Source organism: Taeniopygia guttata, chromosome 15 (genome assembly GCF_048771995.1).
Source record: "Taeniopygia guttata chromosome 15, bTaeGut7.mat, whole genome shotgun sequence".
Classification (NCBI taxonomy): domain Eukaryota; kingdom Metazoa; phylum Chordata; class Aves; order Passeriformes; family Estrildidae; genus Taeniopygia; species Taeniopygia guttata.
The window spans coordinates 13,427,426-13,440,732 of NC_133040.1; the positions used below are offsets into that span (position 1 = coordinate 13,427,426).

The 13,307-nt window shown below is 44.7% G+C and overlaps 1 protein-coding gene across 2 annotated transcripts in view; it reads left to right on the top strand.

Moving 5' to 3' along the window:
* Positions 1-13,307, top strand: part of ADGRD1 (adhesion G protein-coupled receptor D1) — a 117,658-nt gene that overhangs the window by 3,222 nt on the left and 101,129 nt on the right. The window contains exons 3-8 of one of the 2 annotated variants that reach the window (XM_030285668.4): positions 374-457; positions 3,386-3,481; positions 5,888-6,010; positions 8,265-8,444; positions 9,525-9,776; positions 12,308-12,372. In XM_030285668.4, the coding sequence (XP_030141528.4) occupies positions 374-457; positions 3,386-3,481; positions 5,888-6,010; positions 8,265-8,444; positions 9,525-9,776; positions 12,308-12,372 (800 nt within the window). The remainder of the gene's footprint in view (positions 1-373; positions 458-3,385; positions 3,482-5,887; positions 6,011-8,264; positions 8,445-9,524; positions 9,777-12,307; positions 12,373-13,307) is intronic. The other variant, XM_012577935.5, reaches the window with a different exon arrangement.

A 13,307-nucleotide genomic window follows, 5' to 3' on the forward strand; every position in this document is an offset into this window, starting at 1 on the left:
CCGGGCTGGCCAGCAGTGCTCCAAATCGCTGTGAAATCTGGAAATTGCTCTGCATGACTCCCCAGCTGCTGTTCAGTGGGTGCTGCCAGACACACCCCAGGGAGTTAGAGATTGTTACACCTTTTAGTGCCATTAGAATGCAAACCAGCTGGATTTAAAAGCAGGTTTTCTGCAGTGGTTAATCAGCGATATGGCTTTAATCTGCTCTGCTGCTCTGATTTATTGACTTCACTTGTGTGCCACACTTGATTTACATAAAGCATTTTGGCTTGCTTAACCTTTTGACCTCTTTTATGGTTATTTTCTGTGGAGACTTGTTACACCCATTGTTGGTCTTTTATTTAATAATCTTTTAACCTGTGTTTCTTGAAAGGATTCAGAGTCCTGGCATCAGCTTCCCATTACTGGCCCTTGGAAGATGTGGATGGAATTCACGAGTTTCGGGACACAAACGGAGGTAGACGAAGCATTCGCTGGCCTGGCAGCAGCACAGCTCTCTGTGCCTGCCTGTGATCAGGAGGGGCAGCAGGAGATGGGGAAGGGGGGACTTGGAGCTCAGAGGCTGAGGTTTCTTTCCAGTTAATGTTTTTGTTGTATTTGTGAGCTGATTTCTGTGGAGTGTTCTCCGAGGTGTTATGGGCTGTGTGTGCATTGCTGAGGTTACCAGGAGAGGTTTATGATCCAAGGGTCATTGAAATCTCACTGTTATTCACTGGTTTGGTACATGCACAGTGTGCTCAGTCGCTCAGGCTCTGGGAGCTCTGGCTCTGCCAGCAGGGATGTCTCTCCTTTCATTTTGGAGGGAGTTAAATGTCCAAGCTCCTCAGGCTCTTCTGAACCTTGCATGTAGTGTCTACAGAGAGAAAAGTGCAAGCTCTCATCTGGATACCTCTCACTCATTTGTAGCTGCCTTTGGGAGTTTCCCCAAGAGCAGTGCTGCAGCATGAGCCGATATTAACTCAATTCCTTTTCCAGCTGGGCGAAATCAGGAGAGATGTGCTGAGGCAGAGCTGTCCCTGGGCAGGCAGTGAGCTGGGAGGGATCCCCAGGAAGGACAGTTCTGCTGCCAGGGGTGGGTGGGTGGGTGGGTGAGCAGCCCCCGGTGCCCCCAGCCCTGGCCCTGCCTGCCCGAGCTCGGGAGCTCCCACCGGAGCTGTTTGGCTCCCACAGCCTGGCCAGCTCCAGCTTGTGCTGATGTGCATCCCCAAACCTGTGTGCAAGACGTGGCAGCATCCATCCCTGCTCCTGCCTGGGGACAAGATCTAGAAATATCTATAAATATCCAAAAAGATCCCTTTGTTGTAGAGGTGTTCAACTATTTTAAGCCTAAACTTTGACCTGTATTTCCACAAAATTTCTGAAAGGAATGGAATTGCCTGACCAGAAATATATCTGGGCAATATTCTGCTTCCATTAGGAGCTGATGGCAGCATTCCTACTGACTGCAATAGAATAATTATTTGGCTTTCAAAAGTTGCCACATAAATTCTCTAAAAGTGTGTTAAAGTAATTTTCTGACCCTGGACTTCACGTGGTTTCAAAAAGAGTGAAGTGCTCCATAACTAGCACTGTTTTGGCAATCAATCACATTACAACCAAGCTGTTTTGAAAGTGCTTGAAAATAATATATAAAAAATACATCTCTTGAAAAAGGGCAATTGATGTTAGATTGATTTTCAAATTTTGTTTAATTTTACTTCAGCAAAATTCAGAAATATTTTCAGTGTCTTGGAAGAGAGAAAGCAGAGCAGATGAAACTCCTGATCCTACAAACCTTCACTTACAGGAGAGGGACTGGCTCACAGGAGCAATCTCTTTTGATTCCTATTATGACATGGTGATAAAGAAATTTATAAATGAGCCAGCTGCAGGACTTTGCTGAAAAACTTGGTGGATTTTGTCTTACAATTACTTGCAGGGGACATCAGTAGCCAGAGGTGTTTGCCTCTGCAGTGCAGCTCTGCCAGTGCTGAATTCTCTGCAGCGTTGCACTGGATGGCTCAAATTCCCCTCAGTCGTTTGTATTGTGCTTATCAGACACGATATCATTTCAGCTGCCTCCAGCAGAGGTTTTATGTGTCTGATATTTCACTTTGATATACAAGAAAATTGTTCTTTATTGTTGTAATCTACTCCAGGTGACAATTTGCTTGGTTTTGGCTCCATTCTGATTACACAACTCTTCTGTTTATTGCAGAGTCTTTCTTATTTTTCCACTCATCATATCATGCAATTATTTTCATTCCATGTTTCTCCTCTTAAATCCTTGAAGCACCATAATCTGTCCGTCATGTTAATCCATTTTATTTGTTGAAGTCATTGTGTGTGAAGCCAGATTTATATCTCTCAAAGCATTCGTGTGGTGAGAGTGTGTCAGCAAATTAATGTTTTGGAAATCTCAGCACTAGAAGCAATTGAAATGAAACAATCTGCTCAAAATATAGCAAATAAAGAGAAAGTGGCCATGCTCAGGTTTTTCACCTGACCCCTTGTTTTCCATGCATTTTTATCTGAAGGTTTTTGTGGGTGTTTTTCTTTTCCTAAGAGCATTTATCTTTTTGTTCTATGAGCTCAGTTGGTCTAAATGCCAAATCAATGTCCTCCATCTACTTTGATGGGCTTTTCATCAGGCTTTATTTGCCTGCCCAGGGTAAACAATTACAGTGTGCAAGATACTGTTAAATTTTCAAAATCAGGAAAACAAATTATAGAATAAAACCTTATGGTCAGACATAAAAAAGTTGGAGGTTTTCTTATGTTTGGATGGAGTTTCTTGTATTTTGATTTGTGCCCATTGCTCTGATCTGCTCTCTGGGCACAAATAAGGAGAGCCTGGCACATCTTTCCATCTCCAGCTGGGGGATTTTTTGCACACTGGGGGTTTTTTGCACACTGGGGTTTTTTGCACACTGGGGTTTTTTGCACACTGGGGTTTTTTGCACACTGAGGTTTTTGCAGCCCAGCAGCCCCAGCCTCTCCTGCCTTGCTCCAGGTGTCCCCGTCCCTTGTCCCTTCCCTGGGGCGCCAGAGCTGGACAGAGCCTGGGGCTGCCCCAGCTCCGAGCCCTGCGGGGATGGATTTTCATTGCAGATGTTCTCAGCAGCAGCAGCAGGCTGTTCCACAGCCCCCATCTGCAGCTGGGTGTTTCTCAGACTTTTCTGCTCAGTACCTGAAGGAAACCTTGTGTTCCTGTGGTGGTTCTGCCTTCCCTGAGCAGGTGGAGCCAGGACACTCCCAGCCCCCGAGAAGTGCTTGTGTGGTAAAATTAAACCAACAAATCTGTGATTTCTGCTGTGCTGAGAGATATGAACTGGCCAGCTCATTACTGATGGTGTTTATTCATTGTTTTGCTCATTTGCTTATTTTCTTTTGTTGTTCCACCCAGCTCTAAGAATCCACAACTTCACTGTGCTTCCTTCCCATAACTCTACCTTTGTAAATACCAATGACTCTGCCTACTCTAACTTCTCTGCAACTGTAGGTGAGGATTTTCTCGTTTTTTTGTTCTGCATTTGTCAGGCGTGGATGGCTCTTGTAGCCTTGGATTCAGAGTTAACTCTGGGTTCTGGTTCAAGAGCTCATGTGGTAAAAGTGTTTATTGTTTTTGCACTGTCACCTGTTTCTGGAGAAGCACCCTGCTGTGTTACCTGGGTTGGGATTCTGGGAGAGGCATCCCCACGGGAGGATGGGCCCCAGGGATCCTCCAAAACCTAAAAAAATTGCTATTATGCTTAAAAGAAAACGAGATGACATTTCAGAGGAGCATATGAGAACAAACAGGTTAATTTTTTTCTTGTCTTTCAAGGCTAAAGTGGAAAAGAAGCCCTGTGTTTTTCACTGGTTTATAATAGTTTTTAGAGGACATGTTAAGAAAGACAAATGCAAGCAGATTTGCAAAGCCTGGAAGTGAGAGGTTGTCAGTCATGACAACTTTGGTTAACATGATGGTTTATTTTGGGGTTCTTGTTTGTTGGGTTTTTTTTTTAATGAGAAGCAAATCTTTCTATATATGTCCTTATATTATTTTTTTTTTAACATCCACACACTTGGAGATGAAAGGAAGAACAGAAAATGCCAACTCACAGGCAGAAACCTGGCAGACTGGAAACCAGTTACAGGCACAGCAGCTTAAAGTCACTTAATTTCAGTAATTGCATTTGTGCTGTGTGGCTGCAGTTGAAATGTGACCTCGTGCCCACTTTGCCTTAGGAATTAACTCACATCAAACTGTCAGAAAACCTGACCTAGAGAAGGATGGAAATGGTAAAACTGTCACTTGGGCTGCTCAGATAGTAAGAATTTTATATTGGAACACTAAACCCACTATTTTTTTACTCTCTAACATTTAAAGTATGCTGGCACATGGGAACTCTTATTAATGATGAACTTCAAATGACCCTAATTCCTTCCAGTCCTCTCTTATCTGCTTTATAGGCCATTTGCATAGTTCTCACACAATAAAGCATGTTCAGTATGAACATTATAGAGAGTGACACCAGTGGCAAAGGAAGTGCCGTGGGAACAGAAATGCTTTACCTTATGGGAACTTTCCTGCAGAGATGAATTTATAATTCAGGTGGCTTGAGAACTTAGAAATGCTTGATTTGCTCCACAGTACACACATTTTTAAAAGGAACTAAATTTTTCTGTCAGTTACAGGCAGGGCTTGATGGTTTCTTCCTCAAAGGGAGGGGAAGATACCTGAAAACTGATATTTTAATAAAGTTTTGGGACAAGCTAGGAGGACACTGAAACATGCATTCACTGTATTCATAGAGAAAAGGAAAATGTCTTCTCACTGCTGGAGCTCCCTTGGAACAGCTCTTCTCAACATTTTTTCCAGAGGAAATGACAAAGAAGGGTCCTAACCCAAAGTTCTGAATCCTCCTTGCAGAAATGCCATCCCAGAGGATGGAGGTAGCAGGAAATCCCACACCAACAACTGATGTTCTCCCTCTCAGAAACAGGCAGGCCAATATTCACTGCTCTCCCAGCCCAGCAGAGGCTTTTATTCATGATTTTCCATTGTAATTTCCCATTGTCTGCATTGCTAAAATCGCCAGGACAAAGGGGAGAATCTCCCCAGCACTTTCTGTCAGCTGCGCTCTCAGACTTGAGGAGGCTCCTGCAGCAAACAAATCCCAGGTTTTCCTGTTGAGAGGATTGGTGTGCTTCAGCTGGCAGGAGGTGAAGCAGCAGCGCTTTTCTTTGGGAGGGAGCACGAGAAAACACAAGCAAATTGGTCATTATCCACGCTAGATAAAGCAATTGCCTTTGCAAGAGCCAAGGACACCCAGCAAAGGGTGTGTGAAAGGAGCTCCATTTCTTTGAGTGGACCTTGTCAAGGATATTTCATTGAGTTATTTTTCACTGAAAACTGGCGTTTGATCACCAGCCTGCCCTTTCAAAAAATGAAAAAAAGAAACACTATTTTGTTACATTTTAATTGGTGAAAGAATTTCTTTACTAGCTCAGCCTAACAGTAATACACCTCTAGGAAGTGTCTGGCATTCCAAACTCTGGAAAGCATACAATTCACTCAGATTACTTTAAAATAATAATTTTTGGGTGTATAGGTTCTGTCAGTCTTAGTTAACCACAGAGCTGAGTGGGTATGAGTGTAATATTTACAGACTTGAAATAAAAGAGGTGTCTGTGTGGTTTTTAAAAATACAGCAAACCACTGACGAATGGAAACAAAGAAGCTGAGCACACCTAAACTGGCAAACTGAAACCAAAAACGCAAAAAGAAAAGCAAACACAGACAGTAACAAAAGCTTATAGCTGGACCAGGGTAAACATCTGAGCTGTAGGGGTCAGTTAAAATCATGTTTCCAGGAGCTTTTCCTTTATGTGAACGTTAAACTGGATTTTGCTTTTGCTTTAGATATTATAGAAGGGATGGTGAACAAAGGGATTTACGTCACTGAAAAGAAAGGAGTCACCTTTCTCTTCTTCGGAAGCTATCGGAATTCTTGCATTAGTAATCCAGAGGCTTGTGGGCCTGAAGGTGAGAAATTCATTAATTATGACTGACTTTTCTTTTGCTGCCGAGTTATGTTATTCAATAATCGTTGTTTCTTTCCTCCTTGGAGTGAAATCTAAAAATGAGGCTTGACACTTTATTGACTTCTAAGACAATTGAGTGTTGATTGCTGTAAATTTAGTCTTTTCTAACTGCAGGTTAAATTGGAACTGATCACCAACCACTCAGATTCAGTGTGACCTCTTTGCAGGAGTGGGCTCTAGAGATAAATCTCTAGCTTTATCTCTAGAGATAAGGACATTTTTAGGTCTGTGATGTTATGGAATCCATTTGTCTTCATAGGTGCTGAAATCCCTCCATTCTGTTTCTCTTCCCCTTCCCTTGGGATCACAAAGTGAGGGGTTTGACACGTGTTGTGACAGGGGATGGTTGAAACTGTGTGTGACAGCCGGAGCAAGCAGCCTGGTCACTCACGCAGGGCAGTCACGGGAGATGCAGAACCCCACGGAAAGGGAAGGTTCCAAAGCAAATATTGGCTTTCCCTGACCTCCAGCAGCATTGCCAACATTGAAGTGTTCTGGCTGTCGCTGACTTGGGCCATCCTTCGGGGGGTAACGTGGCTGGAAATTAGGATCACTTTTGTTAGAGCTGCTGAAGCAAGAGCTGCTGGTGAGCTCTGTAAGCACCCAGAGCAGCTGGCTGTTTCCTGAGAGTGACAGAAAAAGGGATTCAGCATCCTGCTCCAGGTGTGTTTTGTGATATGTGCTGTATCTTTTCATACTTTTTTTCATGCCACTGGGAAATAAAAATCATCAGGAAATCATATTCTTTCAACATCTATAACAATCAGAATAAATTGTTTTTGTAGCACCAGAACACTCCCAGTATCTCACAAACAAGAACATTAAAGGCATAAAGCACTGAAATGTTCAGTAGATAAAATGTGAGGAAAAGAAATCATATAAATATTAATCACTAAGTCACTGCAGCACATATTAATAGAAGGAAAAAAGGCAACACCCTCGTGTCTAAAGAACGTGTCTGTGTTTTTTTCAAGCCAAATGCACCTGTGGTGAGGATAAGATGGATTTTATTTCAGCTGCTGCTGCTTAACCATCCTTGATGTGTTTGTGTGAAACAAACACATTGGATGGAGTTTCTTGTATGTTGGTTTTTAACCAGGAAATGCCTTTGGGAAGGGTGTTGGGATCTCCCCAGGTGAGATAATAACCCATGAAACAAAAATCCCAGTACTTCTTCTAAGGCTGGATTTCACAACATTTCGGGACTGTTATTTTTACTTGAGAAAACAAATGCTTCTTGCTTTTGGTGTGTTGAAACATTCTTCCCCACTTTGCTCCTTCTCAAGCAATCTTTAAACAATGGTTTTCTGTGAGCAGTTTTGGGCTCATTGGAGTGGCATCTTCAGTCAAAAGGAACATTTGTGGGAGGTGCAAGAGAATGTTCTCTTATTCCTTGGCTTGAGCTCATTTGGAGAAGCTCCTGTAGCCAACAAATGGCAAATGTGAGCAAGGTTTGATTTACCACTTATGTGTCAGTGAAGCTTTCTGGGGTAGCCTTTATTACAGAAAGCCACCTTGTGGAAATGACGTTTATTCACTAGTGTGTGTGACCTGGAGAGCTGATCCATTTCACAGGTTAATAGCAAGATTTGCTGGGAAGTGAGCAGATCATTTGTGAGAGAAGTTAATCACATGTGCACTTGCAGGATTGTGTTGTATTTTCGGGACAATTATTTTTGTGTAGGTGGGGACCCCAGAATCTTTTCTGTGGCTGTGCATGTACAGTTACCCTTTATTTTACACTTGGCTTTCAGGAGCTGTTGGTGCACTAAAGGGTGAAAATCACATAATCAAGTGCTTATGAAATCCAGCTGTTAGCAGGGGTGGGCTGGAGCCAGGCAGTGCTGAGGAGCTCAGGAGAGGTCACTGGATTAAATCTGGCTGTGATGGGGCCTGGGGAGCACCAAAAACGTGTAGGTGCCCTTTGGAGATCACAGAACTTTGGTTTTCACTGAGAGAAGCTGCTCAGGACACTGCTGTGTCCTGGGTGTGCTCAGGGGAGGCAAAGGTGAGGGAGGGATTGTTTATCTGGTTTAAACTGTTGGAGCATTGTTGGTTTTAAAAATGCTGTCCTGGTTTATGCCAGCGGATGATCTGACCTCAGAAGCATCCCCACTGCCTGTATTCTGCACACTGGAAATTTTCAATTGCACTCCCTTTCTTCATTCAAGTCTTCTCTCCCTTGCTTTCCTCAGGAGTAACATTTTCCTTTTTCTGGAAGACTCAAGACCAACAGGCCAAGCTTCTCCCTGCCTCTGGTGGGCGAGTAATTTCCAGTGGTTTCAAAATCTGCTCAAACGAAGGTGAAGGCTCCGTGGAGTTTTACAGCCGTGGGAATGCAATGATGAAGTGGAAAGCCAGCTTTAGTCCACCAGGTAAAGTTTATATATTGAAAAACCTCTGATTTCTTTGATACATTTTGCTTTATTCCTGCAGACAGAGGTAGTGAGCAGAGCACAAGCTCTGGGAAGAGAAGTGGGGATACAAAACCAGCTGCAGACCTCTGTGCTTAAGAATCCTCTTGGAGTGGGGTGGGAGAGGTGAAATGCAAAGGGAAAGCAGTGATGTGTTCTAGAACATTTGCATTTGCTGACTGCCCCTGGATGCAGCTTGCAGTGGTGTCTGGAGGGGATCCTCACTGACTCCAGTGGTTCTTGCATGTTTAGATGGGAGCACGAGCAAAGAAGGCAGATCAATCCCTGACAGCGCCCAGAGCTGCCAGGCTGCTCTCTGCTGAGCTCAGGCTTTGTTGCTCTCTCTCTCACTGCTCTTTGCTGCTTGCGTGGGTCTGTTCCTGTTGAGTGTCAGGTTTTCTGTGCCAAGCCATAGCATTAATAAACATTTTGGTATATCACATATCTCACTGCTTCTATCTAAACTGTGCGGTGCAGGGGAGCACTAATATCTACTGACTGGAACGAATTCTGGTCTTCCAGTAATGCTAATGGCATTCAATAAATATTTTCTTGCCCTAACATGACTGGCTATGCATTGTTAAAATAGGACTCATGGTAGCAGTTCCATAAACCTTAATGAATCAGTTTAGAAATCTTATTTTAAGGGAAAAGGAGCAAAAGGCAAGAATAATTCACGAGTTTGTGGATTTTCCAATCCATGTGAAAATTAATACAGTGTTTTCTGCCTCTCAAGCGTGACAAGGAAGCAGTGAGAACTTTTGAGTGGTTTCTGCAGCTCCTGCAGCCCTCGTGCTGCTCTCGCCGGGCTGAGTTCTGAGGCCGGAGTGAAGAGAGCTCAGGTCTTGGCCGGCAGCGCTCAGCAGGGATTTATGGAGCTGCAGCGAGCCGGGTTCAGGCACAGCTGGCGGGCGTCCTGCCAAGGCTCGGGCTGCCCCAGGGGTACAGCCACAGGCACAGCAACAATGTTCCCTGGGTCGCCTTCAGCCCTGCCAGCGGGGGATGCAGCGACCCACTGCCCGCTCTGCCTCTGCCCTGCAGGCCCCTACTGGACCCACGTCCTCTTCACCTGGAGGTCGCGGGAAGGCCTCAAGGTCTACGTCAACGGCAGCCTGAGCACGGCGGACCCCGACGGGAAGGTTTTCTACGACTACGGCGACGCCGGCAGCGAGCTGCTGGGGGGCACGGAGGGGACGGCGCGGCGCTCCGTCAGCGGCGCCTTCGACGAGTTCGTCATCTGGGAGAGGGCCCTGAGCCCCCGCGAGGTGCGCCAGTACTTCACGGCCGCCGTGGGTGAGTGGTGTTTGCTGTGGGTGAGTGGTGCCCGCCGTGGGTGAGTGGTGCCTGCTGTGGGTGAGTGGTGCCTGCCGTGGGTGAGTGCTGCCCGCCGTGGGTGAGTGCTGCCCGCCGTGGGTGAGCGGTGCCTGCTGTGGGTGAGTGGTGCCCGCTGTGGGTGAGTGGTGCCTGCTGTGGGTCAGCAATAGCCCCCGTGGGTCAGCAGTGCCCGCTGTGGGTCAGCAATAGCCCCCGTGGGTCAGCAGTGCCACTGCTGCCGCAGGAACGCTGCCTGGGCAGGGCTGCCGTGGCCGGCCCCTGCTGCTGCTGCTGGCGCAGCCCAGGAGCAGCCAGGGCGAGGGCACAGGAGCCCTCAGCTGTGCCCTGCGGGCAGCCTTCCTCCCTCTCCTGGGGCGATGAAGGCGCTGGCTGCCGTTTGCCTGGGAGCCAGCAGGAAGGAGAGTGGCTGAAATGCAGTGAAATGCAGTGAAATGCAGTGAAATGCAGAGGGTGGGTTGGACCCAACCAGTGCAGCTGTCGGTGCCGCTGTGGATCTGCGCCAGCAGCCTTCCCCTGCCAGAAAAGCCTCTGCTGATGTGAGGAGCAGTCAGCAAACATCCCCTGGGAGTGAAGCCACAGGGCACCTAGAACCTCCTGCTTCCATGGGAGTTTGCACTTTCCTTGATGCTACAACTTCCCAAGAGCTAAAGCAATTGCACCCATACCTGGGGTGCTTTTAAAGCCCTGGGAACTATCTTAACACAGAATTTTGGTGTGTGCCTGGAAATGAGAATGTCTGTGTTTATGACTTCAAGGTTTGATTACACCGACCAAATTTGTACAAAATGTATTTCATAAAAAATTAAAGCACAAGCTTGTTACGTAGAATTGAAGTTACCAAAAAAGAAAACCCTCCATCTATGGGTATATAATGAAATTATCTGTTTGATTTGCCACAAAAAAGTTTTTAAGTTTTTTTAATTTTAAAAAATGTTTCCTATGAAAGTCATCAAAACTTCTGATCAGGAGAGTACTCATTTGGTAGTCATTTGATAGAGGAAATAACTTTAAAATCTTTAAAAAGTTTACAATGCTCTGGTCATGGTGGAAAAAATGCTTTTGTATTTGGCTGCTGTATCTTTGACAACAGTCGAGGGTTACTATAACAGTGTCCGGCTCCAAGCTGCCATTAATCACACTCTGTGATTAATGCAGCTCCACAAGAATGTTCTGCTGCTAAACCCAAGAGCAGCAGATTTCCAAATTGCCCCAATTCATCAATATGTGTGCCCTGTTCCTCGGCTCAGATAAATACAGAGGGAGCTGGTTTTAACCCCTGTGGGCTCCCAGCGCTCCCCCTGTGCCCCAGCTCCAGCAATCCTGCAGGGCTCCCTTCCCTCTCCCCCCTCCGGGCTCTCGCTGGGGCCCCAGCCTGATGTGCACATCAGTGTCTGGATCTCCCCTCTGAGCCCTGCTCTGAGTGCTCCCTCAGTCCTGCTGGAGCCCAGCTTTTGCAGAATTTTGCCTGCATCCCACCTGTAATCCCTGCTGATTTTCAGCAGGCTGCACAGCAAACTCCTTGATTTGTACCTTGAGATGTTCATGCCGTGAGCACCTGTGACTTTATTGCAATTTCCATGGCATGAATTGTTGTGTTGATGGGTTTTTTCCCCTTAAACTCCTAGTTCAGGTTTGTCAGTGCCATGTGGAACTATCAGGATGCTGTGAAAAATAAATGCATGGCCTCTTAACTGAGAGTGAAGCTGGATGTGTATTTCTATAGGCTTAGGAATTCGAATGTAAAGAGATGACAGGTATACATTTTTTTAATTAGACAGAAGAATTCCAAACCAACATTGTTTTAATGTGATGAGGTGTTTTGGAGCACTTGGGAAATGTGGCAATTTAATTTTTTGAGTTTGCCTTTGTGGGTGTGATTTTATTTGGCACTCGGACAACTCAGACTCGAGATCTGAGTCAGCTTCAGCAGCTGGAGATGGGAGCTGAGGCTTGGCCCTCATTTTTCCAGTGCCCCCCATTCCCAGAAATAAATGCACAGAAATAAAAGGAGATCTTCCATGAAATTGTCAGAACTGCCCATAGATCATTATTTACTGCTGATAAGGCATAGGTTTACCCTAAAGAATTTCTGTAAATGTTGGGGAGAGAACTGGGGGAGAAAGATGGATGTCAGTGTTGTAACTGCACAGTTGGCCTTTTCTTATTGAGATATAACAAAATTATATTGAAATTTCCTGTTTGCAAACAAAGATTTAAGTATGTGAGAATTAAACTACCGCAATGCTCATCTGTAATAAGATGATGGAATAAACCTGATAACTGAATCAGAAAATTAGTTTTTTTAAACAAGGTTGTGTGGCTACAGTACTGGAAATAAATAAAATCCACAGAACAGCAAATCTGTTTCTTTCAGTTACGACTGATTCAGCCTGAGGTGGGAATATATGTGTATGTATATATAAAATTATGTATCTGATATAAAAAATCCAGATTTGGTAACACGCTCATTCGTGTTTGTATTTTCCCAGGTGTGCAAGTTCTGCTCTCTTCAACACTTCCCTGGTCTCTGATGACAACCACTACAAACCCTGTGGTAAGACAGTGCTCAGATCTCTTTTCCATAATGGCAGAATGTGCATAAATCAGAGTTAAAGACCCTCCTCCCTGCTTGATTTTCATTAATGGCACTTATTTTCATACCTCAATTATAAATGCATAGGCAGAAATTTTGGCCACTATGAGAAGATGGGAATCCAAAGGAAACAAAGGAAATTCCCTGCTAAATAAAATACTTACTACATTAAAAAAAAAAGCAACTTCTGAAGTGTTACTATTAACTTTGAAAATATAGGAGGGTAAAACCATTTTGATAAGTTTCCTTTTGTTTCCTTTAAGATTAAAAAAACATTCCCACCACAATAAGAAAATTGGTTTCCATCTGTTTAGTAGAAGTATAATGAAAAAAATGAAAACCGATTTTTCTTTTGGAGAATACAACAATTGCCTGTTGTGGTATATTAGTGTATTCTCATGTTCTTGCTCTCTGCAGTGTCAAAGTTCTATTGGTTTTCTTTCTTTCTTCTATCAGTTCTTGTTCACAGAAACTCGTGGCAGATAGACCTGAATTAATGTTTGAACTAACCTTCTTCCTTTTCCTTTTTCCTTTTTCCCTTTTCCTTTCTACTGTCTGGGGAAATAGAGATAATTTGGGATATTCTATGCTGAGCTGTGTCCCTGCTGGAGGCAGTACGGATAATTTGGGATATTCTGTGCTGAGGTGAGGTGTGTCCCTGCTGGAGGCAGTAAGAACAATTTGGGATATTCTGTGCTGAGTTCTGTCTCTGCTGGGGGCAGTACGGACAATTTAGGATGTTCTGTGCTGAGCTGTGTCCATGTCTGGGGCAGTATGAACAATTTGGGATATTCTGTGCTGAGCTGTGTCCCTGCTGGCACCAGTACAGACAATTTAGGACATTCTGTGCTGATTCCTGTCCCTGCTGGGGGCAGTACGGATAATTTAGGACATTC